Raw genomic sequence first — 25,982 nt, forward strand, 5'->3', positions numbered from 1 at the left:
CATGTGGCCCCCATGTTCCAGACCTTGTCCTGAGGGGTTTTTTTTTGTTTGTTTGTTTTTTAATTTTGTTTTATTGCTTAAAGTATTACAAAGAGTATTATATATGTCTCCTTTTTTTCCCCTTCTTGACATTCCCCCGGCTTCCCCTATCCCCCAGTGTCTTATGTCCATTGGTTATGCTTATATGCATGCATACAAGTCCTTCGGCTGATCTGTTACCCCCCCGCTCCTGCCCCCCAACCCTCCCCAGCCTGAGGGTTTTACATACATACATTATCCTGAGGGTTTTTTTACATACATACATTGTCCTGAGGGTTTTACATACATACATTATCCTGAGGTTTTTTTTACATACATACATTGTCCTGAGGGCTTTACATACATACATTATCTCATTAAATTCTCACTGAGGTCAAGAACCTTGCCCCACGTTAACGTTTGGGCAGGTGGAAGAACTGCTTTAAAGAGGTTTTGTAAATCTTTTCTCTGGTACATTCGATGCCTGTGCTGCAGGGAAGTGTTATCTTCCCACCCCTCTGTTATCTTCCTCAATGAAGAAAAAGGTGCTGCCAACAGGCGCACACGATCCGGCCAGATGGAGCCGGGGACTGGCTTTGTGGGTCCTTCCTGGAGACTGAGCGCTGCTGTCTGCCCCAGCATCTCTGGTTACCGGTTTGATTGTCTCATTCACAGATCGCTTTGTGCACCTAAATTCACTTGTGAACTAGCACCTCGTATCGGCCTCTCACCCACTTTGACAGCTTGGATGCCGTCTTCTGTAAAAGACCTTCCTACCAAAAAGCAGGCCGGCTGTCTGTCTGCCCTCCCCCCCCCCCCCCCCTTTCACTCCATCAGAGTCTGGAAACTTCAGATTTTCTAAAGGATCATGGGGTTGCTTTTTATTAAAAGAGGGGTGCTTGGCTTTCCAACAGAAAGCAGGCGAAGTTATTCACTGAATACTCATCAGTTTTCCAGATACTGTTCTAGGCATTAAGGACATGGATAGCCCGACGGGCGTGGCTCAGTGGTTGAGCGTCGACCTATGAACCAGGAGGTCCAGTTCGATTCCTGGTCAGGCCACATGCCTGGGTTGCAGGCTCGATCCCCACTGTGCGGGATACAGAGGAGGCAGCCTATCAACGATTCTCTCTCATCATTGATGTTTTTATCTCTCCCTCCCTCTCCCTTCCTCTCTGAAATCAATAAAAAAATATATATGGATAAAAATCTTTGCCCTCATGGAGCCTAGGTTTTAGGGGAAAAAATTAAACACATAAAATATAGTCTATCAGATGCTTTAAAGTGCCTAGGAGATAAATAAAATAGGGTTGGGGTATAGAGAGTGCCAGGGATGGAGGGTTGCATGTTTACCTCGGGTGATAAGGGAAGGCCTCACTCAGAAGTGACAACTGAGCAGAGACCTCTGTGGCAGAGTGGAGAAAACAGGCTTCAGGGTCAGACAGGCTAAGTTCAAATCCTGGCTGTTTTTTTAATTGTGTGGCCTTGGGCTAGACTCAGACTGAGCTTTAGTTCCTCCATTCTCAGCAGGTAGAGAAAGTACCTACTTCTGAGGATGGGAACAGTTGTCTTGCGGGTCCATCCAAACCAGCGTTCCCTTATTTCTGGAGGGTCTTACTGGGATCCAGAGGCCCCAGGGGAGGGGCTGGAGTCTCCTCCTTGCCCTGAGTCCGGCAGCAAGATGAGTCCTACACCTTCTCTCCCGGTATTGAGAAGGAAGTCACTCTGCAGCAACATGAACACCTCTCTCTGAAAACAAAGGGTTTTTGTTTTTAAGAAAGACCCCTCATAGTCCCCTCTCCTCCCTGCCTGATGGCGATGTGGTCTTCAACCCAGTTCACTGGCTGCAAAAACCCGGACCGGTTCAGCACACTTGATCTATTTTCATCTCCCCACCACTTGCTTAAAATAAGGGGCTCATTGCTATTCCGCCCACGGCAGCGTCTAAATCATAACTGGGCTGGGAGTTGAATACATTTTTCTCTCTCCTGCTAAATATCATTTTTATCTTTGCGGAGCCCACATGCCAGACAACCGTGTCTGCGTTAGCAGCCCGTGCACGGAGTAAAGGAACAGAAAGGTGTGGAGGGGCCCCTCCCTAGCTCGGAGTGAGCAGCCAGCCCCACGACCTGTTTGTTCCCCGCTGAAAATCCTCCTCCACCCAGCGCTAGCGAAGCCACCTTCCACGCTGTCATAGTCCCTCCTTCTGTTCCCACCATCCTCTGCCCTTGGTGGGGCAGGGCGTTTGGGAGCCTGGGAGTCTCCAATTTCTCCTGCGAAGGCTTGAATCTAAGCCCTCTCTGGACTGACGTCTCCCCTTTTTTATAAGAGGTAGAAAATTAGCAAAATGAGGAATTCAAGGAACTCCAAAGAGCAGTTCCATAAACATGAGTTAAAAGAGACTCTTGTCCTAGCCGGTTTGACCCATGGATAGAGCGTCAGCCTGCAGACCGAATGGTCCCGGGTTCGATTCAGGTCAAGGGCACTGTACCTTTTGGTTGCAGGCTCTTCCCCGGCCCAGACCCTGGTCGGGCTCATGCAGGAGGCAACCAATCAACGTGTTTTTCTCACATCAATATTTTTCTGTCTTTCCCTCTCTCTTCCATTCTCTCTAAAAATCAATGGGAAATAACCTTGAGTGAGGATTAAAAAATAATTTTAAAAAAAGAGAGAGACTCTTGACTCCTAAAAGGAATGATGTCATGATCTAAATTCAGCCTGAAACTCATGCTTTTTCATCTCTAATCCTCTCCCATCCAAGCCTAACTCCTCCCATGTACCTGCTCTCCTTCTCCTTCCCAGGAGAAAGGTTGACACTATTATCATTTTACAGACAATGGAGTCAGCCCCGCTGGGGCGGGAGTCAGTGGCTGGGTCCCCATTCAGACCCGAGGCTCCCCTGAGGACAGCTGGAGCCTGAGGTGTTCCTCAACTGTCTCATTATTTTAATCATTTTGAGTTTTCCCTTTTCTCTTAGCCCCTGTGCACTTGTGATAAGAAATCCATGCCACCCACCATTTCGGACCTCAAGTATGATGAAAGGGACTAGGGAACAAAAAAGAAAAAAATAAAAAAGAAAGGGACTAGGGGAAAAGAGTAAGCTCCCCATTCTGCTGTTGGGAAAACTGAGAGTAACTGGGGAACAAAGGGTAAGGGCCCCAGAGAGAGGAACACAGGAAGAGTGAATGACAGCTGGCCTCCCAGCTGGAGCCATTCAGAAATGGCTCTATCACGTGAAGGGCTTCCCAGCAGTGGAGGTGGAGAGCTGCGAGCCAGCTGCAACAAGGGCAAGAAAACGCTCTGAAGTGAGTCGGCCTCTAGCGAATCCTGACTCTGCTGTTTTTTAGCCGTGCTACCCTGGACAAGTCACTTTGCCTTTCTGAGCCTCAGTTTTCTCATCTGTAAAATGGGAATAATAATATTTCTGCCCTGTAGGATTGTCATAAGGATTATATGAGGTGACACAGTGCAGCGCTATTCAGGTTAGAGTCTGAGCTCCCGCGTCCCATCCTTTCCATGGGCGCCTGGTGTTGGTTGTTGGTGGTTCCTGAGAGAAAGAGGGTCCACTTGTGTTGGTTGGCTGCTGACCAGTGTAACCTGCCCCATCAGGCAGGGATTTCTGTCAAGCCACCATGGTAGGAGTTGGCCAGCCATTGGCCATCCCATCCCGGGTCCCAGCAGGATTGGTTTTAATCACAACCCTCTGCGACCTTATGCAGAGAGAGCTCAGGACACCTTCCTCAGAAGGGGCTGGGAGTGGAGCAGGCACTTCGCTTCCAGAACTCGTCGCTTGGATGGCATTTAATCTTTGTTGTCTATTCTCTGAGCCCTTTTTAGTTGGGACATTAGGGTCCAAAGTTGCCATTTCATGATTTTTTTTCCTTTAATGTACCCCGAGTTTAATGCAGTTTCTCCTATGGAGAACTGTGTGGATTTCTCCCTTGGACAGAGAGAGTGGGAGCTGAGAAGGAACCTTTGGAGGTCACAGTCCAACTTACTTTACAGATGGGGAGACTGAGGCCCAGAAAAGGTGACTTGCTCAAAGTTGCTCAGCAAGTTAGCTGCAGGGCTAGGCCTAGAACCAGGTCTCCTAACGTCAGTCAGAATTTTTGGTCGATAAAGGTACTTCTGTGCTGTCGAGGTGTTCGTGAAGGCACCCGCTGAGTACAAGGCAGTGTGCCGTCTCCTGGGAAGAGGCAGCCATGTTATCCCTGTCCTCTAGGGAGCTACAGCCAGGGTGTCAGAGCAGAAACAGAGAAAGATAGCTGTCCCATTTAAAACAGCCCTGAGGGGCCCTAGCCGGTTTGGCTCAGCTGATGGAGCTTTGACCTGCAGACCAAAGGGTCTGGGTTCTATTCTGGTCAAGGGCAGGTACCTTGGTTGCAGGTTCCTCCTGGTCAGGGCTTGTGCAGGAGGCAACCAATCGATGTTTCTCTCTCTGTCTTTCCCTCTCTCTTCCATTTTTTTCTCCTTTAATTTACCCACTGATTTTTAGGATTTTCCATCCTAAAAATCAATGGGAAAATATCCTTGGGTGAGGATTAAAAACAACAAATAAAAATAAATAAAATGGTCCTGAGGTAAATTTTACTCTGTCCAAGGCAGAGACCTGTAAAGCTCTGAGTGCCTACCTGACCCTCACAACCTCTGAGAAAGATGACCATCGTGATTTTTTATGTTTTAGTTTTGTTAGAACCAGACAGGCTCCAGCAGGACTTCTGGACCCAGCCATAAGCCAACAGATAGCGGTGAGGAGCCTGAGGGCATGGAAAGGGGGAGGTTGGGGACCTCCTTGCATGGGGCCTGTTCCCTAAGCCATCTGTTCTTGCAGATCCCTAGAGCAGCCAGAGCCGCTAGTCAGAGGGACAGGGGTCTTTGAAACACAAATCATTAGTAATTACAAAGCCATGGGATGTGAGACCGTCTTTCCTCTCCACAAGTGGGTATGGTTATCAAGGACAAGTGGTGTGTCTTCTCTGGCCGGCCCAGCGTCCCTCCGACCAGCGGCGAAGGGGATGCTGTCAGAGGCTCCTGGGAGTGGAGGTGGACCAGCTTCCAGAAAGACAAGTTAAAACCCAGCTCCAAGGTAAGCGGCAGAGCCTGGACCCTGGCAAATTAGTCTTTTGGCCTGGTTGCCATGGAGACAGACAGGCAGCAGCTGCGAGGGAAGAGGGACCAGCAGCTTCACCGACATCCAGGATTCTGAGGCAGCCATGATGGGGGAGGGGGCTTGACACCGCCCTTTCTCCCCCAGACACAGAAGCTCCTGTCTGCCCCTGACGCCCAGACACAGGATCTGGTGAGTTGCCAGGGTCACACGGGGAGACATGGCAGCACTGGCTCCTGAAACCCCAGGTTTTCTGCTTCTAGGCCAGTGCCCTCCCGCCCACCACAGCTGCCTGCTGCTCCGCTTTTGGAGCAAACATCTCCCAGCGATGAGCTCCTGGGCCCTGGGAGGTTCCCAAGCTCCCTCCTTGCCATTAGAGGTGAACCTTGCAGTGTTGGCCACTGGAGGCCAATTTGGCCCCTTGCTCTCACCAACCCTCTGGAACACTTGGCAGAGCCCATGTGGGGATGTGACCAGCCATTGTCTGGGAAAGGAACTTGAAGCTGAGCCCAGAGGGAACTCGGCAAATGATGGGGTTTATTGTGTTCTCATTTGATGCTACACTGATACCATTCATCTGTGGCTTCAAGCCCTGTCCTCGCTGGCCTGGAGGCAACAGTCCTCCCCTCCCCTCCTGTGGGTTATCTCTGGAAACCGAAGGTGGGAGAGAAGGGGCCTGGCATCCAGGTCGCCTGAGTCCACTTTCCCAGCAGAGCAGCCAGGAGGTTGTCTCAGCATCTCGGTTTCCTCCTCTCTGGTAAGAGGAGAAGCGAGGCCGGCCGGTCCTGTCTGGGGCTTTGCGCTCCTGGGCCGTGCACGTGAGCAGATGGTTACCTAAGAGAACAGAGCCCTAATGTAGAGGGACAGTGGAGCTGGGGAAAAGCAGAGGCTCCGGCCCACCAGCCGGGCTGTTAATGTTGTTTTAATTATGATTTAATATAAAGTAAATGGATAAAGTGTCCCAATCCCTCATTCCTGCTGGAAACTACTGGTAATATTGTTGTGAATCTTTTCAGAGCTTTCTCTAGGCTTATACTCCCCCCTTATTATTATTATTATTATTTTAATTACACAAATGATATGAGAATGAATTTTTATAAACGATGGGAACACCACAGATAAATGTAGTTAAAAGCAAAAGTAGTCTTCTAGTCTTTCCCTTTCACCAGAGACAGCTATTGTTAACAGTTTAATGTTCGCCAGGCATTCAGCTTTTCTTGCTTTAGCATACATGCAACCATACATACTCATTGTTCTGCAGGTAGCTTTTCCCACCACAATAATGTTACCCTGTAGATTTTTTCCATGTTGACATACCTACCCCATTGTCCATAACTGTTGCTTAATAGTCTACATTTATGGGTGTTCTGTACTTACATAAGTGGTTTCCTCTCATAGACACCTGAATTGTTTACAACCTTTTGTTGTTAATAATGCTCTGAGCCTTTGTGCATCTATTTATACAGGGTTTATTTCTAAAAGTAGAATCGCTGAGTTAATATGTCTGTAGATCTTTAATGTGTCTAAATACCATGGGAATTTATTTTTAAGTTTTTTCTTTAAAAAATTGTCCAAGACATGGGTGCCCATTACAAAAAAATAAAAAGTGGAGAGTGTAGAAAGCTATACAGGGGAGATAAGATCACTCGCAATCCCTGCACCCAGTGGCCGTGACCGTGTACTCTTTGGCTTCTTTCCTTCCAATTATTCTCTATGCTGCTGTTGTCACCGTGTTCGGATTATACTGCACAGATAATTCTCTATCCAGCTCTTTTTTTTTTTTTTTTACTTAATGTTATAAGGATTTTCCTATGTTACTAAGGTATTTTTGTAAGTGTCCATTTTATTATTTCATGATAGGTATTATATGTACTTACCATAATTTTCTTAGCTATTCCCCTGTTGTTGGGTTTTTAAGTTGCCTACATTTTTTCACTCTTATACTCCAGTGAATATTTTTTTGTATAAATCTTTGTAATTTCCTTAAGCTAGATTCCCAAAAAGGAGAATTACTGGGTCTAGAGGTAGGATTTTAGTGAATCTATTTTTTTAAATTGCTAATATGTTCACAGGGTACAAAATTCCAAAGGTTATAAAATGAAAAAAATGTCTTTCTCTGACTTAGCTGTGATTTTCCTCCTTAAGACCAATACTAATCCCGGAGGCAGCAAAGCATTAAGTGATTCAAAGGCAACACCATTACTTGGTTTCTTGTGTATTTTTCTTAGGAAAAAGACCAAAAAATGAATACACACATACATAAACATACATTCCTTTTTTCATATAGAAATAGTAGCACATCAGATACATACTTTATACTTTTCCCTTTTCACTTAATATTTTTGATGATTGTTCCATATATAAAAAAATAGAACTGCCTCATTTTCTATAAATATTTATATAGAATTTCTATAGCCCAGCCAGGATCCACCTATGAACCAGGAGGTCACAGTTTGACTCCTGGTCAGGGCACATGCCCAGGTTGCGGGTTCGATCCCTAGTGTGGGGTGTGCAGGAGGCAGCGGATCAGTGAGTCTCTCTCATCGTTGATGTTTCTGTGTCTCTCTCCCTCTCTCTCCACTCCTCTCTGAAATCAATAAAAATATGTATATGTAAAATAGAATTTCTTTAAGTGAATTTATCGTCATCAATCCTATTGATACATTTTGAGGTTGTTTCCCATCCTTTGCATTTGGGCAGTGCAGTGGTGAGTGTCTTTACCATTGTGTCCATGTGCTAGGGCATCCATCTGTAGAAAGGATTCCTTCCTGTGGAATTGCTGGGCCCCAGGGAGTGTGCATTTCACATGCCGGTAGCTACTGCTGTCTCCTTAGGCAGTGGTTCTCAACCTTCCTAATGCCGCGACCCTTTAATACAGTTCCTCATGTTGTGGTGACCCCCGATTTCATTGTTACAAATTGAACATAATTAAAGCATAGTTGCCGAAACCGGTTTGGCTCAGTGGATAGAGCGTCGGCTTGCGGACTGAAAGGTCCCAGGTTCGATTCCGGTCAAGGGCATGTACCTGGGTTGCGGGCACATCCCCAGTAGGGAGTGTGCAGGAGGCAGCTGATCGATGTTCCTCTCTCATTGATGTTTCTAACTCTCTATCTCTCTCCCTTCCTCTCTGTAGAAAATCAATAAAATATATTTAAAAAATAAATAAATAAAATAAAGCATAGTGATTAATCACAAAAACAATAGGTAATTATATATGTGTTTTCCGATGGTCTTAGGCGACCCCTGTGAAAGGGTCGTTTGACCCCAAAGGGGTTGCGACCCACAGGTTGAGAACCGCTGCCTTAGAGGATGACCATTTCCTCATTAAAGGGGACGGACAGTTTTGTTGTTCTTGATTCAAATGGCTAAACTGCTTTCCACAAGTGTTACCTCCTCACACTCACCAGCAATACACCAATTACTCCTCCCACTGTTCAAAAATAATGTGGTGATGTTTGCAGTGTTTGTTCTCAATGGTCATTTTTTCAAAAGGATCTGAGAAAGATTACCAAAAGTGAGCAAATAGTTAATTAAAAAAACAACTTTTAAATAAAACACAGCATCTGGGAGAATGTCCTAACCCCCTTTTGCCACTATATATGTGTGACCTTGGGGAATTGCTTGTCCTCGATGAGCCTGTCATATCTTGGAGTTGCCATGAAGAGGAAATGAGATCATACACCAAGGGCTCAAAAGGTGGTAGCTGAGAAAAAAAATGTTTAAGAAAAAAAAATGCTGGCCCTCCAAGTAATCCCAACCGAGAGGAAGGGGGCCAGCCTTCTAGGCTCTGGAAGGTAGGCTGGGGGGCTGGGGCGGGGGGGCAGCTTTGTTCTTCCCCCCAAATTCTCCCACGGGCTTTCCTGCCTTGAAGAGGACGATGGAAAGCTGGCCACCAGCTCCTGGGGGAGAACATTCCACTCCAGGACTGGCCCTTGGGGGGGGGGGGGGCCAGGGCCTCACCCTCCTTCACCTTATGCCCCTGGAGGAGCCCAAGCAGAGTTCACGCTTCGCCCTCCGTGGAGGCCCCTGCAGAGGAGCTTGCTCCTGGTGGAGGCTGGGAAGTGAGGAGCGCCGACCAGCCTCCCATTCCTCCCTCCCGCGGTCCATCCTGCGTTTCCGAGCTGCGGGCTGCGGGGCGCGGCTGGGGGCGCTGGCTGGGGGGTCCGCGTGACATCTTCGCGCCGCTTTCTGGCTGCAGGGCGCGGCCAGAGGCAGCCCACCCGCCGAGGTGCTGCCAGTGGCAGGAGGTGGCCCTGGCCACCGTGCGCTCCGCACCCCACAGCCCAGCGAGGCTCGGCGTCCCCCTTCTCCCAGAGCAGAGCCGCCGGCTGCAAACCCGCGGCGGGGACGCCATTTGTGTCCCCGCCGAGTCGGGGCGGGGAAGAGCCAATCGGCTCCTGTGTCGCTGTGAAAGCTGCAGGTGCAAACTGCCTCGGGTGGGCGAGCAGATCTGTGCGGCTCGGCGGAGCCATTTTCTGGGAGGATTTGGAGTCGTTTCCACTCACAGTATAATCACCATATTGGAGAATTGCAGCCACTCCCTCTTCGCCGCCGCCCCCAACCCCTCGCACTCACTGGGTGTTTCCTTGGTTTTCCAGGGAGGGCTACAGGGACCACAGGGCGTGGTGCAAGATTGTGCTCTGGGGAACCAGCTGATCTGGTGCTCACACTTGGCCCTGAACCTGCTCTGTGACTGGGATGAAGCAGTACAACCGCAGACCTCAGCCTTCTCACATATAAAAATGTAAGGAGGAGTAAAACCAGACCACATCACGCATTGGTAAGGTTGTGGGGAAATGGAGGCTCTCAATTTGTCCTTGTCTAGGGAAGCTGAAGGCATTCATACCCTGTGCCCTGACAATTCTCTCGGCTTCTACCCTGGGGAAATACTTGCACCTGCATTACAGGAGGCTGCCCATTGCGGGACCATAGCTAATAACCATTGAAAACAGCTCAGTGGCCACCAACAGGGCAAGTTTAAAGAAAATAGCGTTTATATTCATGGTGGGTCACTATATTGCTGTTAGAAGGAGTAAGTTAGATCTATAGATGCAGGGACATGGATAGAGGTCAAAATCTACTAAGCAAGCACAGAAAGTTGCAGAATAAGGCATACACTATGATACTATCAACAATAAGAAATATATTTAAAAAGGAAAAAAAGAATTATGGAGGGCCTTGTGTGCCATGCTAGATGCCAATATTTAAAAATCAGAAGAGTTCATAGGAAATACTAAATTGCAGCTTCTCTGGACACACATTGTTCCAGGAGAGCCATCAGGCAAAGCTAAGTGGGAGCCCCTTCTATGGATTGAATTGTGTCCTCTCAATAGATGCGGAAGTCCTGACCCCCTGTGTCCGTGAATGTGACCTTATTTGTAAACTAGAGGCCAAGCGCATGAAATTCGTGCATGGGTAGGGTCCCTAGGCCTGGCTGGTGATCAGGGCCGATCTGTAGGGCAACCGGCGGGGCGATCAAGGGCGGGGGGGCCCACTCCCACCTGCCTTGGCTGGCCTGGCGCCACCCACCACTGCCAGTCAGGGCCTGCGAGCTGGGGGCAGCTCCTGCGTTGAGCGTCTGCCCCCTGGTGGTCAGTGCGCATCATAGCGACCGGTCATTCAACCTGTCATTCTGCCGTTAGGTCAATTTGCATATTAGGGTTTTATATAGGTAGATTGCATCTTTGCAGATGATCAAGTTAAGGTGAGATCATCAGGGTGGGCCTTAATCCAATATGCCTGGTGTCCTTATAAAAGGGAGAAATTTGGGCACAGAGACAGACACACATAGAGGGAAGACGATGAGAAGATGTGGGGCGAATGCAGTCTGCAAGCCAAGGAACCAATGAGGTTACCGGAAGCTGGAAGGGAAGCATGGCAGATTCTCCCTCACAGCCCTCAGAAGGAGCCAACCCTGCTGTCACCTTGGTTTTGGACTTCTGACCCCCAGAACTGGGAGACAATAAATTTCTGTCGGCTAAACCACCCAGTTATCAGGCAGCCCCCAAAAAGTAATACAGCCCCTCCTCCCGCTTAAATGGGGCCTGCACTCTCCAGTGATTTGAGTTGGCAGGTGCCCATGTTGGAAATGGAGGGAAGAGACCAATTAGAAGGCTGCTGTGGAAATCCAGTGGGTCTGCGAATGCCCTGCAGTGCTGATGCGTACTAACTGATGCAAGGGCTTAGCCATAAGCCCCCGAAGGTCTGTAAATCAACCCTGAATTCCAGTGACACATCTTTTCTTCCCCTCGTGTATTTCCTCTTACGCAGCATCCCACCATTCTCTGCCTGACACCCCAGCCACCCCCACCTTCCAGGCTTGAATTCTACTCAGTGTATACTTCCCCGCCCCCTCTCCTCTCTTTCCCCTCCCCTCGCCTCGGAATGGGTGTGATTTCAGCAGTCTTGGTTTCAACTTCCTGTGATAGCTGTAACCTCTGTTCTCACTGAATTGCTAAGATGCTGATGAGTGCCAACTGCTTGGAGTTTTGTGAGTACTGGGAATGTGTTCCCATGCCAGGCCATGGGAAAATGGGCTATGGAATGACCCAGAAATTTATTGAATTAAAAGTAACTGATAAGACCCCTCCTCATTTTTGTTTTAAATAAATAGATTTTTTTAATTTTTATTTTTATTCATTTCAGAGATGAAGGGAGAGAGAGACATCAATGATTAGAAAAAATCATTGGTCAGCTGCCTCCTGCACGCCCCCACTGAGGATTGAGCCTGCAACCTGGGCATGTGCCCTAACGGGGAATTGAACCATGACCTTGGGTTCATAGATCAATGCTCAACCACTGAGCCACACTAGCCGGGCTGTTTTTAGGCCCACCAGTGCCCATTCGAGAAAAGGACTAGATCTAAATGAAAACCACCCTCCTAGCCCCCAAAAGCCCAGCAGAGGATGAGTGCTCCGATCTGACCATCCCCCACATCATTTTTCTTGCTCACGTTTTGATTATTTGGAAAAGGTGTATTGGAAGAAACAATAGAAAGCAATCACCTTCAGCCTCTGCATTAAAATAAATGTCGCTGGTTAAGGAGACATGCTGCCACATGCAAGGTGGCGTCCTGAATTGGATCCTCGGGGGATGCCTTGCTTGTGAGAAGGGGTACAGCTGGAGGAGGAAGGGCAGAGAGAACACAGCCCTTCAAAGTGCAGGGTCTAGGGCCAGGACCCTATTTGACATGTCTACAGAAGACACTGTCTCTGTGCCTCAGTTTCCATTAGGGTGGCCAACTCATCTGGGTTTGCCTGGGACTTCCCCAGTTTTAGCACTGGAAATCCTGCATCCCAGAAAAAGCCCTCAGCCCCAGGCAAACTGTGACGGTTGGTCACCCTTGTTTCCTCACCTTTATAATTAGGCTAATAATAGCTCATAAGATTGTTAATGAGGACTAAATGAGTTATTACATGTGGAGTGCCTGCTGCATGGTAAACATTCTATGAGCATGTATTAGCATGTTAGCTATTATCTTTTTTCAATTATTTTTATTGTAATAAAATATGCCATCTTAACAAAATTTTTACTTTTTAAAAAAACATTTTTAAGTATTCAGTCCAGTGGTATTAAACACACTCACAATGTATTTAATAGTCACCATTCGTCTCCATAATACTTTCATCTTGTAAAACTAAAAACTCAATTCCCATTAAACACTAACTTCCTGTCTGTCCCTCTCCCCAGCTCCTGGCAACCACTATCGTACTTTCTATTTCTATGATTTTTTAAAATGTTTATTTGTTGTTGAGAGAGAGAGAGAGAGAGAGAGAGAGAGAGAGATAGAGAGAGAGAGATTGGTTTGTTGTTCCACTTATTTATGCATTCATTAGTTGCTTCTTGTATGTGACCTGACTGGAGATTGAACCCACAACCTTGGCGTATCAGGACAATGTTCTAACCAACTAAGCTACCCAGCTAGGGCTCTCTGATTTTGACTTAGTATTTCACATATGTGGAATCATACAGTATTTGTCTTTTTGTGACTAGCTTAGTTCACTTAGCATGATATCCTCAAGATTCATGCATGTTGTAGCATGTGTCAGAATTTCCTTCCTTTTTAAGGCTGAGTAATATTCCATTGTATGTATCTACCACATTTTGTTTATCTGTGTATCTGTCAATGATATTTAAGTGACTTCTACATTTCAGCTGTTGTGAATAATGCCGCTGTGAACATGTTGTGCAAATGTCTCTTCAAAACTCTGCTTTCAGTTATGTTGGCTGTATACCCAGACATGGAATTGTGGGATCATATGGTAATTCTATTTTCAATTTTTTGAGGACTCTCCATACAGTTTTCCACATTGGCTGTACATTCCTGCCAACAGTGCACACGGGTTCCAATTTCTCCACAGCCTCTACAACACTTGTTATTTTTTTATAGTAGCCATCCTAATGGATGTGAGGTGTTATCTCATTGTGGTTTTTATTTGTATTTACCTAATGTTAGTGATGTTGAGCATCTTTTAATGTACTTATTAGCTATTTGTATGTCTTCTTTGGAAAATGTCTATTCAAGTCCTTTGCCCATTTTTGAATTGGAATTTCTTTTTTTTAAATATATTTTTTATTGATTTTAGAGAGGAAGGGAGAGGGAAAGTGAGATAAAAACATCAATGAGTAGAGAATCATTGATCAACTGCCTCCTGCACGTCCCCTACTGGGGGTTGAGCCTGCAACCCGGGCATGCGCCCTGACCAGGAATTGAACCATGACCTCCTGGTTCAATGTTCAACTGCTGAGCCACACCAGCCACGCCAACTTGATGCTTTTACATGAGGATATCCAGTTTTCCCAGTATCATTTGTTGAAAAGACTGTCCTTTCCCCATTCAATGATATTGGCATCCTTGTCAAAATCATTGGACCATAAAGGCAAGGGTTTCTTTCTTGGCTCTCTATTTTATTCATTGATCTATATGTCTGTTTTTATGCCAGTACCACATTATTTTGATCCTTGCAGCATTGTATTAAGTTTTGAAATCAGGAAGTATGAGTCCTCCAGCATTGTTCTTCTTCTAGCTATTATCATTTTAAAGATTCCATTCTACTAGAAAATGCTAAGTTTCTATAATTGGAGGCATGGAGGGTGAGAAAGAGGGAAGAGTTGAGTCTGACCAAAGTTTTAAACCTGGAGGGCAAGAGTCCAGCAAAGCCACTAGCTGAATGGGAAACCCTAGATATTGTTGGTGGGAAGATGTTAGTTCAATGTGACTCATATGGAATTTGAGGGCCTTATGGGGTAGGGGCATCCATGAGGAGATGTCCTTTAGGATTTAGAAATAGTGTGGTTTTGGAGTTCAGGAGCGAAATAAGAACCCAAGAAACAATAGGGAGTCATCCCCATAAAAGGAATCATCAGAAGAAGGCATGGACTTAGATAAGAGGGATGAGGGTTAGAACATGGAGTGGGAAGACTGGCAGGGCAGTGACATCTGGACCCCATTCCACTCACACATGTAATATGTGTTTACCATATTTCACTGACTCAAAATGACATTGATTTTTAAGACATACCATTGTTTTATGTACCACTAAGAAAATATGCTGTCAATAATGATGACATGTTATTTATTGACTATGAGGTACAACTGATTTCAAAGATACAGAAATGTGGGGGAAATATGTCTTAGAATTAATTAAGTTATATGCCAGGTATCAGGAGGAAGGGAGTGGGATAAAGCTCTGAGAAAGACCCTGCCCTCAAAAAGCTTCCAATCTCATAGCGACACCTACGGACACTTCTAAACCGACAGACTGACGGAGACAACTGCTACAGTGCAGACACCAGCTCTGTTCGGAGATCAGCAGCTGCTTGTCAAGTATTTATAGGAGTTATTAATATAGACAGAACTGACAGCCACCTCTTTCTTGGGATTTCTAGTCCTCCCCCTCCTTTTCCCTGATGCCTGAAATGTCTAGGGACAAAGCCTTTCAAACCATTATTTTTGAATGAATTGAGGTAATTCTTTGTGGGTGTTGAACTGGTACAACTCCTATGGAAGGCAATTTAGCACTATTCAAATTACAAATGTGTTTGCCCTTTGACCTTGCAATATATATAGTGTAGGAATATATCTTGCAGATATACTCACCCACGTGGAAAATGCTCTATATACAAGGTTATATTTATTACTGCATTGTTTGAAATAGCAAATAATTTGGAACAACTTAAAAATCATAGACAGGGTTAGATTATGGAACAGTCATTCATACAGTGAATCCCAGATCAAGGAAGTGCTTGATCTGTGAACAGATCCCTCTGTATGAAAACATTCCTGACATGTATTGTTGAGTGAAAAAATCCTAAGTGCAAAATAGTTACGGTAGACGACCATTTGTGTTTTAGAAGGGAAGAATACATATCTACAAATTTGCTTGTGTACATATAAAGAAACTTTAGGATAACAGGAAGAGAACAATGGTTATGCTGGGGGAGGGGGAGGTATCAAATTTGGCAGGGGGAATAGAGAAAGGAGAAGGACTTTCCATACTTTATTTTTAAATTATGTGAATGTATTATCTGTTCAAAATGTTAAAGGAATTGAAATTTGTAAAATACCCCATGGGAAGAGTTAACCCAGTGACTATGATTCCCACCAAAGGGTGAAAGTCTGCTATTCATTCATTCATTCAATAACCTATAGCAATCAAAAAACTTCTTTAGCAATAATAGTTAACAAGCGTTAGGTACTCCTGTAGCTGTCTACACAGATCAAATTAGGTACCTTTGAGAGGCACTGTGCTGAGTACTTTCATGTACACGGTCTCATTATAATCCTCGAGCATCACAGAAGAGGAAGCTGCGGGTGAGAGAAGTTGTTCTTGTCTAAAGTCAACTGCAATGTCCAGGCCCCACCATCCTGGACTCGGCCTGGATCTGGGCACTAGGGATATCACGACAAAGATACAGCCCCTGCCTTCTTGGACGTACTACTCTAGTGAGGGAGACAAGCGTGTGAAACGGCAGCTTCACAGACAGCATCTGAACAGGGAGGGGAGTGTTAGAGCACAATGTTAGGGGACAAAGGGAACAGAGAGGCCGGGGACAAGGAGAAAGCCTCTCCCACGACACCCTTCTGCCAAGGACAGGCCCGTAAGCGAGGTGGAGCGGGTGCCTATGTGGGAGACAACCCCTGCAGCCTCAGCGCCAACAGTGGACAAAGGCTGCCGGTGCTCCGTAAGAACAGAGGAGATCTGACAACCGCCCCGGCGCGACTGATCCGTGTAGACATCCCTTCTGGACTTTGAAGCCTGAAGTGCTCCCCTGTAGCTGTCTACACAGATCAAATAAGCTGGATGGCTGCCCTATCTTGACTTCACTCTGTGCTGATCCAGTTCCAGCCAGCTCCAGTGCAATCCGACCAAACCATCTGAGCAGAGGCAAAAGCAATTCTCATGGGGAAGGAGAGACAGAGCCAAGATGTGAGCATTAACTTCGTGCTGCCACTTCAGGGGGGACTGGGTTTTGAGTTAGTTTTAGGAAGCGTCCAAGAAGGGAGCTCTGTCCCTCTCGGTGGTGAAGTGGCAAAACTGTTTTGTCTCCTTATAGTTGACAGCCCTTCCTATTCCAGGGCTCATATATGAACACCCGTAAGAGCTGACAATAGATAGCTCTGGTCTGGATCTCAGAAAGACAACCCTACCCTAAAAACAGGCATCATCCCACGGCACCAGCACCTTTTTATTCTTGGGATCATTCTAGGGGAAACCTTATCCCAGCCTCCTAAGTCCCCAAGCAACAGCGAGGCTCTCCGGAAATCCTTGTCACCAAACTGACAGGACCAGGCATCTAACAACAAGCCCAGAAGCTAAGTGGCATCGTTAACAAGGATTAGAAATCTACATGAGTTCTGACATCTTCTTGCTAGCTATGGTTTCCTTGGAAATAGACATCTGCTCTAAGGAGAAAGAAAAGGTGGAGGGAAGCGTTGTAAATGCTTTAAAATAATCAGTGTTTTGAAAGATTAATTTTTTTCCTGTCACAACATTAATAGTCAGAAATGTGAGATTTTTGCGTGGCAATTTCTTTCCTTTTCCTTTTTTAAGGCAGCAAATGGGTGGGACCTTCCGCTGGAAACCTCCAGATCAAGTACAAAGACTTCAAGATAAAGGGTGGTTCCGGGGATAATAGCACTCTTGGTCTTGGGCTCCTTGCTCGGTTGTGTTGCCTGCCAATCTGTCACTTCAGGGAGGTCGAGTCCTCACCTCTCTCCAGCTTTTCTAACGATTTCTGAAATTTCACTCAGAAAACTGAAAAAGATGGAAACACCTGGCTGTTTCGTGGCCAAGTTTGGTCTGAGAGGCAGAAGCCTTTCAGGGCTGAGAATCTGAGTAATTTCTGGTCCTGCTCACATGCTAAGGGAAAACCACTTAGATTGGGGGCAGGGGAAAGGCTGACCCCACAGAAGGGCAATTGTTGTAGAAAATGCAGCAACAAGCATATTTCAGGCCACAGTACATTGCTAACTGTTTGCTTTGTGTGGTGTGTCTGCTGCCTGTATGATCCAGTTTTCCTTGTCTCGGCACCGATTCACTGCATTTATCTCCAGCACATCTTTAGTGACTAGCAGGACATGGAGAGTCTTTTAAAATGAGGACTGTTGTTTCAGCAGAGTTGGACATATTTGTTTCTGGGTTTGGGGAGAGGGAGCCCATTGATTAATAAAATGAAGGTGTTCTTCTACCCAGTTAGGATGTCAAAGCAGGTGCATTAGTGTAATGACCACTACCTGAGGACACAGCCTTGGTCGGGGGAATGGGAGGAGGGGCCTGGGAACCATATTCATTTTATTTTTTTCCCTCGGGCCTTTTTGTGGGAAGAAGGAGGCCAATCATTCTAATCCGATAGCCAGGGTCAGACCAATTTCCTTTGTACCTCTGCTGTGTTTGGATCTATCCAGGCATGGAGGAATAGTGACCTTGTGGCTCCTTTTGTTTTAAATTTTTTTTAAAAAAAGGCCCAGCATCGCTCTGGGGAGCACGTGCTCAGAGAACAAAAGCAACACTTAAGGGCAGTCTGTGTAACTGCTTTTGCTCTTCCTTCCCTGTCATCTGGCCAAAGGCAGGCAGAACAGATGGAGTCTGCATTTAAGCCAAGTGACTGTTAGACCAAAGGAGATCAAATTCCAGAGCTTTTGGTCTAAGTCACTCACGCTTTTCCTCCTCGGCTCTGATCGCCAGTGTGGGGACCCGTAGGATGGTAGCGAGAACGCACACAGTGAGGAAAGGGCCACGCCCGTGATCTGTTACGGCGGAGTGGTTTAGGGATGATGATGATGTCACAATACAGGTGATACGCAGGTGCCACGGTACGGCCTCGGGTGCAGGGGGCCTTTCCAAGGGGCGCAGAGTGGCATTGTCCTGTCACAAGGGCTTGGGCATCTTAGGTAGAGGCACCGGATGGGACACCGTTGGGGCACTGCGCCATCTGAGTATTGTCCTTTCAACGAAGCGGAGCAAGTAGCTCAACCGAGGCGGAGTCCAGGCAGCCACCCTCGGAGAGGTGCGGAGGGACCACGCCCCGCCCCGCCCCGCCCTTTTCCCAGGGATGGGAGAGCTGGTTCAGATCCAGACCAAGGACCATGTCCTTTTCCGCCGCTAGACAACCGCCTGGGTCCTCGGTTTACACCTGGGGAGACCCCTAAACGCCCCCACCCCTCGCATTGTCCTCCTGCCACGCCAGCCTGAACTACATTTCCCGAGGTGCTCCGGGGCCCACAGGGGCGGGGTCCACTGCACTGTCGGGGGAAGGGGCCGGCACGTGCCGCCCCTCTCAGCCAATGCAGAGCCCTTCGGGGAGGTCACGTGCCGCTGTTTGGCGCTTTTGTGCGCGCTCGGGTCTGTTGGTGCTCAGTGCGGCCAGGCGGCTCGGATCGGGCAGGTGGGTGTGGGGTTCTTAGAGGAGCCTGCGGGCAGCCAGGGGGACGGGATGGACGGGATGGGCTGCGTCTTCGAGTCGGCTCCCAGCTGGGAGACGGCGGGCGGGGCCGCGGGCCCCTGAGGGGCTGATGGGTGGGGGTCGCTGCGCTTTGTGTGTGGCTCGGGCGGAGCCTGGGCTTTGTCCCCACTCTCTGGGGGCGCGGCTGTCGTGGGGAAGGGGCGCGGCCAGCTGGGCAAGCCTCCGGCGTTAGCCCCCGGGTGCTGTCGAGGAGACAATAGGGGGCGTGGGTCCCCGTTTGCCTCCCTCACTCCTACTCTCCAGTCGTGGCCCCGCTGGGGTCCCCATTGTCTGAAGGGCCAGGGAGGCGCCTCCTGGCAGCAGCGCCCTTAGGGCCAGACTGCGCCACGCTGAGGCTGCGCCCGCTCCCCGCGATGCTCTTCGCCCAGCGACTGTGGGGCCGCGCCCGAGAGGCTAACACCCCACGGAGACTCCTGCCCTGGCGACGCGGGGCGCGGACAGCCAGGGTGGCAGTGGGTTGGGTGGGAGCGCAGGGAGGAGGTGGTGAGCGGGTGTGGAGGCTGGCCCACGGCCTGCTCCCGAGGCGCGGCTGGGTGGGGGGTGGCTTCAAGGTGATTTTGGCGGGAGTGGGGGGGCGTCCACGGGGAGAAGCCCGGGGTGGGCGGAGTTATCCGATAGGACCGTTAGTCCCGCCCACCCCTCCCCTTTCCACGCTCGCGGGCTCCTGGGTGTTGTGAGTTCGGATTCGAAAAGGCGCGGGGAGGAAGGGGGCGGGGCCAGGGGCCGGAGCATTGAGCGTGTTCTGATTGGCCGGGGGCCGCTTTCGGGCCAGGGCCACGCCCACGCCCATCCTGGGGGCCGCTGCTGCGTTCAATGCTCTGCTAATGTTAGAGCATTTTTCTGCCTCTGATTTTAATTTCCAGCCGGTAGGGACCTGTAATCTTAGGTTTTTGATACTAGCGTAGGGCCTACAAGAATCATGACCTTAAAAAAATCAAGATAGGATGTAGAATTTTTCGTGACATAAGGCAGCAAATAGCACGTAAAACGTAGACGTTCATAAAACTAATTTTGCCCGCTGTTGGACAAGGAGCTTAAGCCCCAAGAACAATAGGAGTTCAACATTACTGGCTAATATTAGCCTGGGCGTTTTGTTTTCCACCATGGCAGACATAGACAAAGCAGGGGTGGGTATTTCATTTGCACAATGAGTTGTAGGCACTATTAAGATGGCTCCGGTCTTACTGTTGAGTGAACTACAACCAACGTTCTATTCAGTTGAAATTTCCCAATGGTTGATATTTTTTGAGATTTCCATAATTTCTAGTTAATGATGTCTTATTTAATTCCACGATAGTGATTTTTCTGACATTGATTTATGTGGATGTGATTTGAGGTCCCCAAGGGATTGATGACATATAGAAATGCAAAGAAATTGATTGCATGCTTTTGAAAATCATTTTCAGGGCTTTCCTTGCCAGTGGATTGTGTAGAATATATTGCCAGGCTCTTGTCTTCTGTTCACCATGGCTTCTTCTGGTAGGTAAACGATTTGGGAAAACGAAAATTGTGATGGGCTTGTGGTTTAAGAATAGGAGGTGGCTTAAGTCTTAGCCATTAATTTGGTACCTGTGTTTTGGTTTTATAAAAAATATATTTTATAAATTGGAGAATAATTAAAGAAGAAAAAATGGCTATCATTTGAACGTACTGAGAGCTTATAATTAATTGTTTCATTATTAGACGATTTGGCTTGCTCTGAAGCAAAATGTGGAGTTTTGCACAAGTCTTTCTTTTGTTCATGAAAGTGATTGTCAAATACTGATATATCAGAATGGTATTTATTAATCAGAAAATGCTGAACTTTGTTTTTTGGGGACGTGGTATTTACATAATTTCTTGCTTGCAAACACAGCTTCATTAGCCCTAATTCTATTCATTACATTGATTTGGCTTTTAGAAAATTATAGAACAGTTTATTAGAATAGGAAAACCCTATTTTTCTGAATACATTATAAATACGATCAAATCCAGATATCCAGGTGAAAGAATTGGAGAAGCGTGCTTCAGGCCAGGCTTTTGAGCTGATTCTCAGCCCTCGATCAAAAGAATCCGTCCCAGAATTCCCCCTTTCCCCTCCAAAGAAGAAGGATCTTTCCCTGGAGGAAATTCAGAAGAAATTAGAAGCTGCAGAAGAAAGACGCAAGGTAAACATCAAATTCACAGAAAATGGTATTTATTAAAGTAATGTGGCAAATCAGTTTTATTTCCACAACAGGAGGAAAACAGAATTCTAGCTAGACAGTGGTTATACTTACATGAAAATTACATAATGCCAGTGGCTGGAAGAAAACACCAACCATCATTTATTGAGCTCCTATTATACACCAACTTCTTTACTTATATTTTTCTCTTTTAATACAGTGACTCTAAAACGGTAGGTGATAGATACCAAGATTAGAAAATGGTCTTGAGAATGTTGTCATTTCCTAGGTCATATAGCCAGTGAGTATTGGAGCCAGAATTCAAGCCCAGGTCTGTCTGAAACCAGAGTTCATGCTTCTCATGCTTTTTCTTTGAAAAGGAATCGTTGGCGGATGACTCTTTTTCTGTCTTTTTAGATTTTGGGGGTTCCTTTTGATTTGTGTGTGTGCCTGTGTAGTATTTTTGTTTTTGTTTCCTTGAGAACTATACAATAAAAACTTCAGCCCTGGCTGGTTTAGCTCAGTGGATAGAGCGTCAGCCTGCGAACTGAAGGGTCCCAGGTTCGATTACCGGTCAGAGCACATGCCCAGGTTTTAGGCTCAATCCCCAGTGGGGGGCGTGTGGGAGGCAGCCGATCCATGATTCTCTCTTATCATTGATGTTTCTGTCTCTCTCTTCCCTCTCCCTTCCTCTCTGAAATCAATAAAAAAAAAGAAAGAAAGAAAGAAAAAGAAAAAAACATTTTAAATTGCTAGTAGTGTGATTTTGTTGCTCAGCTGGCATTCTGGTATTGTGGCAGCTTTTCTCTTGTGTAAGCTATTCTATTTAAAGTAGACATCTTTAAAAATAACTAATCAGAAAAATCAATAAGCATTAATATGCTTGTTATAGAAAAATTGGGAAACCCAGAAGTTTATAAATACGAAATTGAGTATTTATTATCTTACTTCCTAGAAATAACCATTAACATGTTGGAATATTTCCTTCCATTCAACATTATGCTATTAATTGAGAATTTTACATAAATTCTCATTTAGTCCCCCTTACCAATAACCCTGATTGGGGTTAATGGGCCTGATTGGGGTTAATGGGTTTAATTTTGAAATTAGGGAAACTAAATCAGCAAAAGGTAAAGTAATAACCTGCCCCCATCCAATACATGTAACCACACACGTCCACATATAGGCCCCTTTATAAGCTTCTATAGCACAGTTGAATGCACGTACACTGGCCCACTATCAACACTGCAAAGCCTTTCCCCAGGAAGATGGCAGTGTGTGCAGTGATGCATCGCCTCCTACCTGCTCTCCTCTGTCGTTTGTGTTCATGGAAGAAATGCAGCCTAAAGCTGGACAGAGAAGCATTGAGAAATCCAATCCACCGTGGCCCTGTAGCCATTAGCCTGTGCTTTACATAGGGACTGACTAAATATAGGGAAACTCCTGTCTGATTGGGATTTTGCAAAAGAGAATTAACAGAACCAGTGGCAGATGCTCTGTCGTTTTCCTGCAAGTCAGTGCTTCCAAACACATCGGAGTCTGTTGGGTAACAAGCTATTCTGAGTCTGTTGAAGGAGGCACACCATGGTAGTCAAGCTCCAGGGTCTGGAAGTTAGTGCAGCTTCCACAGAGGAAAGCTTTTCTTTGAGACAGAAATCCTTCTGGCTTAAATAGTAATCTGGAGGCTTAAAATTTCTGTCACTCATGTATTTTATCAGTATGGTTACACTTTTTATAATGAGCTAATTTTCTCTGGATAGCCGTTGAGGTTAAAGAACAAAATTCTTTATAATAAAGTTCCATTTTTAAGTGCATCTCACTCAAGTCATCTTGATACCATTAAGCAGTAAATCTTATAAGGATTTCCTTAAGGAGTAATTGGATAAGGTTCTCTGAGCAAACAGTTTGCCAAAGTAAACACAAACACTAGAAAATGATTTTCATAATATTTAGATACAGATAATCCAGGGCCCGGCTTCAGTGTTATCTGAAGAGATCTCCTGTTCTGCCTTTAGTCCCATGAAGCTGAGGTCTTGAAGCAGCTTGCTGAGAAACGAGAGCACGAGAAGGAAGTGCTTCAGAAAGCCATCGAAGAGAACAACAACTTCAGTAAAATGGCAGAGGAGAAGCTGACCCACAAAATGGAAGCCAACAAGGAGAACCGCGAGGCACAGATGGCTGCCAAGCTGGAGCGTTTGCGAGAGAAGGTGGGTGTCTCCGCCTGAAGGAGGCTGGGAGTTTCATGCACCAGTGAACTGGCTTCCACCAATGGCCTTGATCAAAGGTGTTTGGCATCTTTGTCATCGATTTGGGGGCTTAACATGTTAAATGAGAGGTGTCCTTCCTGCGCTGGTGCCATTTTGGGGCTCAGCCCATCTGGTTTTCCAGATGACCTAATAAATTCATGCTTTACCAAAAAAAAATAAAATAAAATAAAAACATAAATGAGAGGTATCTTGTTTTAAAATAAGATGGAATAGCCCTAGCCTGTTTGGCTCAGTGGGTAGAGCATCAGCCTGAGGACTGAAGGGTCCAGGTTTCAATTCCAGTCAAGGGCAACATGCCTGATTGTGGTCTCAATCCCCAGGAGGGGGCATGCGGAAGGCAGCTGATCAATGATTCTTATCATTGATATTTCTCTCTCTCTCCCTCTCCCTTCCTCTCTGAAATAAAAATATATTTTTTAAATAAAAAAAAATAAGATGGAATATTCAACAATTTCCAGCATAATAGCACTTTCTTTGGAAGAACAGTAGGAGGCTCAATCATTAGATTCCTCGGGTGATCCAGGAAGTTTGAAGATTATGTCTTAGAACTCTTAATTATGTGATTCACATAATATAATTATATAGTAGTCCTCCCTCATCTGTGTGGGCTGTGTTCCAAGACACCCAATGGATGCCTAAAACCACGGATAGTAGCAAACTCTGAATGTATACACTGTTTTTCCCTGTGCATACTTGCCTGTGATAAAGTTTAAGGCTTCTCTTTGGCATATCCAAATTGCCGGCATTACTACTCTTGTATTTTCGGGTCATTAAGTAAAAGAAGGGTTACATGAACATAGATACTGTGATATCGTGACAATTGATTTGATAACTGAGACAGCTACTAAATGACTTAACAGGCAGGTAGTACAATGTGAATACGCTGGGCAAAGGGATGATTTTATCCCAGCAGGACAAGCGAGACAGCATGAGAATTCATCATGCCATTCAGAACGACATATAATTTAAAACTTTATGAAATGTTTATTTCTGGAGTTTTCCATTTAATATTTTCATACTGCAGTTGCCCGCAGTTAACTGAAACCATGAAAAGCAAAACCGAGGAAATGGGTGGCTACTATATTTATAATATTATTACTTATATAATAAACGTACTGACACTGTGTTGGGCCTCTTCAGGCGGCGTGACTTGGCAGGCCGCTTTATTTGACTGATGATACATACTGTTTCTTTACAGGACAAGCACATTGAAGAAGTGCGGAAGAACAAAGAATCCAAAGATCCTGCTGATGAGACTGAAGCTGACTAATTTGTTTTGAGAACTGATTTTCTCCCCCTCCCCTTCCTAAATATCCAAAGACTGTACTGGCCAGTGTCATTTTCTTTTTGCCCTCCTGACAAATATTCTAGAAGCTGATGTAGGACCATAGGTAGATCCAAATTGTATGATGTTGTTTTAGGGGTTAAAGGGGAGAAACTGAAAGTGTTTTACTCTTTTTCTAAAGTGTTGAGGTCTTTCTAATGTAGCTATTTTTCTTGTTGTACCTTTTCTACTTCAGTACACTTGGTGTGCTGGGTCAATGGCTAGTACTGTTTTGGCTCTGTGAAAACATGTTTGTGAAAAGAGTATGTAGTGGCTTCTTTTAAATTGTTAGATGCTGAATATCTGTTCACTTTTAAATCCCAATTCTGTCCCGATCTTACCAGATGCTACTGTACTTGAATGGTTAATAAAACTGCACAGTGCTGTTAGTGGCAGTGACTTATTTCGACCCAGGTAATAAATTGCCCAGTGATGGAGACCCTCCTAGCTTCTGTTTGTGCTGGGTGGGGCCTTTGGGCTGGCGGGAGTACCCATCCTGCAAGTTCTCTGCCCTGAGACTTCTGCACCAGAGTTGTTTGCATTGTCTTCTTCCACAATCGTCACTTTGTTGTCATGCTGTGGCCCAGATCAGCTGTTACATAGTCTTTCTGATGTTTATTTGCAAACAAGCGTTTTTTTGTTTCTGTGTCCCTGTTAAAAAGGCAGACTTCAAGCCACAAATGATGTTTCTAGAGAACAGTTTAGAGGAAATCTTAAGATCCTAGTTAAAGGTATTTGACAGTTTGCTTGGTGTTACAGTTGGGGATGGGGTGCATATTAACCGTTTCCTGCTATGGAACCTATGACTCAAGAATTGGAATATTCATAAAACTTTCTGTGCCCCTGTAGCAACCCCTGTGACGTGATTAAAGGGAACCGCATTCCCGGGAGCAGCATTTGACTTAGATGGTTAAGACTGGCAGTTACTTCATCTTGTATCCAGAGGCTGTGTGATACTGTTGTCAGAGCACTGCCTCTCAGTTCAGGGAAAGCCTTTGGAAGCTTTCCCAGGGTATTTGGGAAAGAGCCTTAATTCCATATGATTATTTGCTTCTCAGCCATCTGTGTACCAGCTCTTGGGAGCCTGCACCTATGGTGAGGAGGGCTAATACTACAGTCAGGGCTGCATGCCTCCGCGAGTGCTCTGCAGCTCTGCC

General features: G+C 46.1%; 2 protein-coding genes across 3 annotated transcripts in view; both read left to right on the forward strand.

Moving 5' to 3' along the window:
* The window catches only part of PAFAH2 (platelet activating factor acetylhydrolase 2), a 54,448-nt gene extending 51,428 nt beyond the window's left edge, over positions 1–3,020 (forward strand). Inside the window, exon 12 of one of the 2 annotated variants that reach the window (XR_002826088.1) lies at positions 2,996–3,020. The gene's annotated coding sequence lies outside the window, so the exon portion shown is untranslated. The remainder of the gene's footprint in view (positions 1–2,995) is intronic. The other variant, XR_002826086.1, reaches the window with a different exon arrangement.
* Positions 3,021–18,901: 15,881 nt separating this feature from the next.
* Positions 18,902–25,214, forward strand: STMN1 (stathmin 1). Its single transcript, XM_006101968.3, has 5 exons — positions 18,902–19,012; positions 20,497–20,569; positions 21,065–21,237; positions 23,250–23,441; positions 24,700–25,214. Exons 2-5 carry the CDS (start codon positions 20,557–20,559, stop codon positions 24,769–24,771), a joined length of 450 nt encoding a protein of 149 aa, XP_006102030.1. The 5' UTR covers positions 18,902–19,012; positions 20,497–20,556; the 3' UTR covers positions 24,772–25,214.
* Positions 25,215–25,982: the final 768 nt, after the last annotated feature.

Source organism: Myotis lucifugus, unplaced genomic scaffold (genome assembly GCF_000147115.1).
Source record: "Myotis lucifugus unplaced genomic scaffold, Myoluc2.0 scaffold_389, whole genome shotgun sequence".
Classification (NCBI taxonomy): Eukaryota; Metazoa; Chordata; class Mammalia; order Chiroptera; family Vespertilionidae; genus Myotis; species Myotis lucifugus.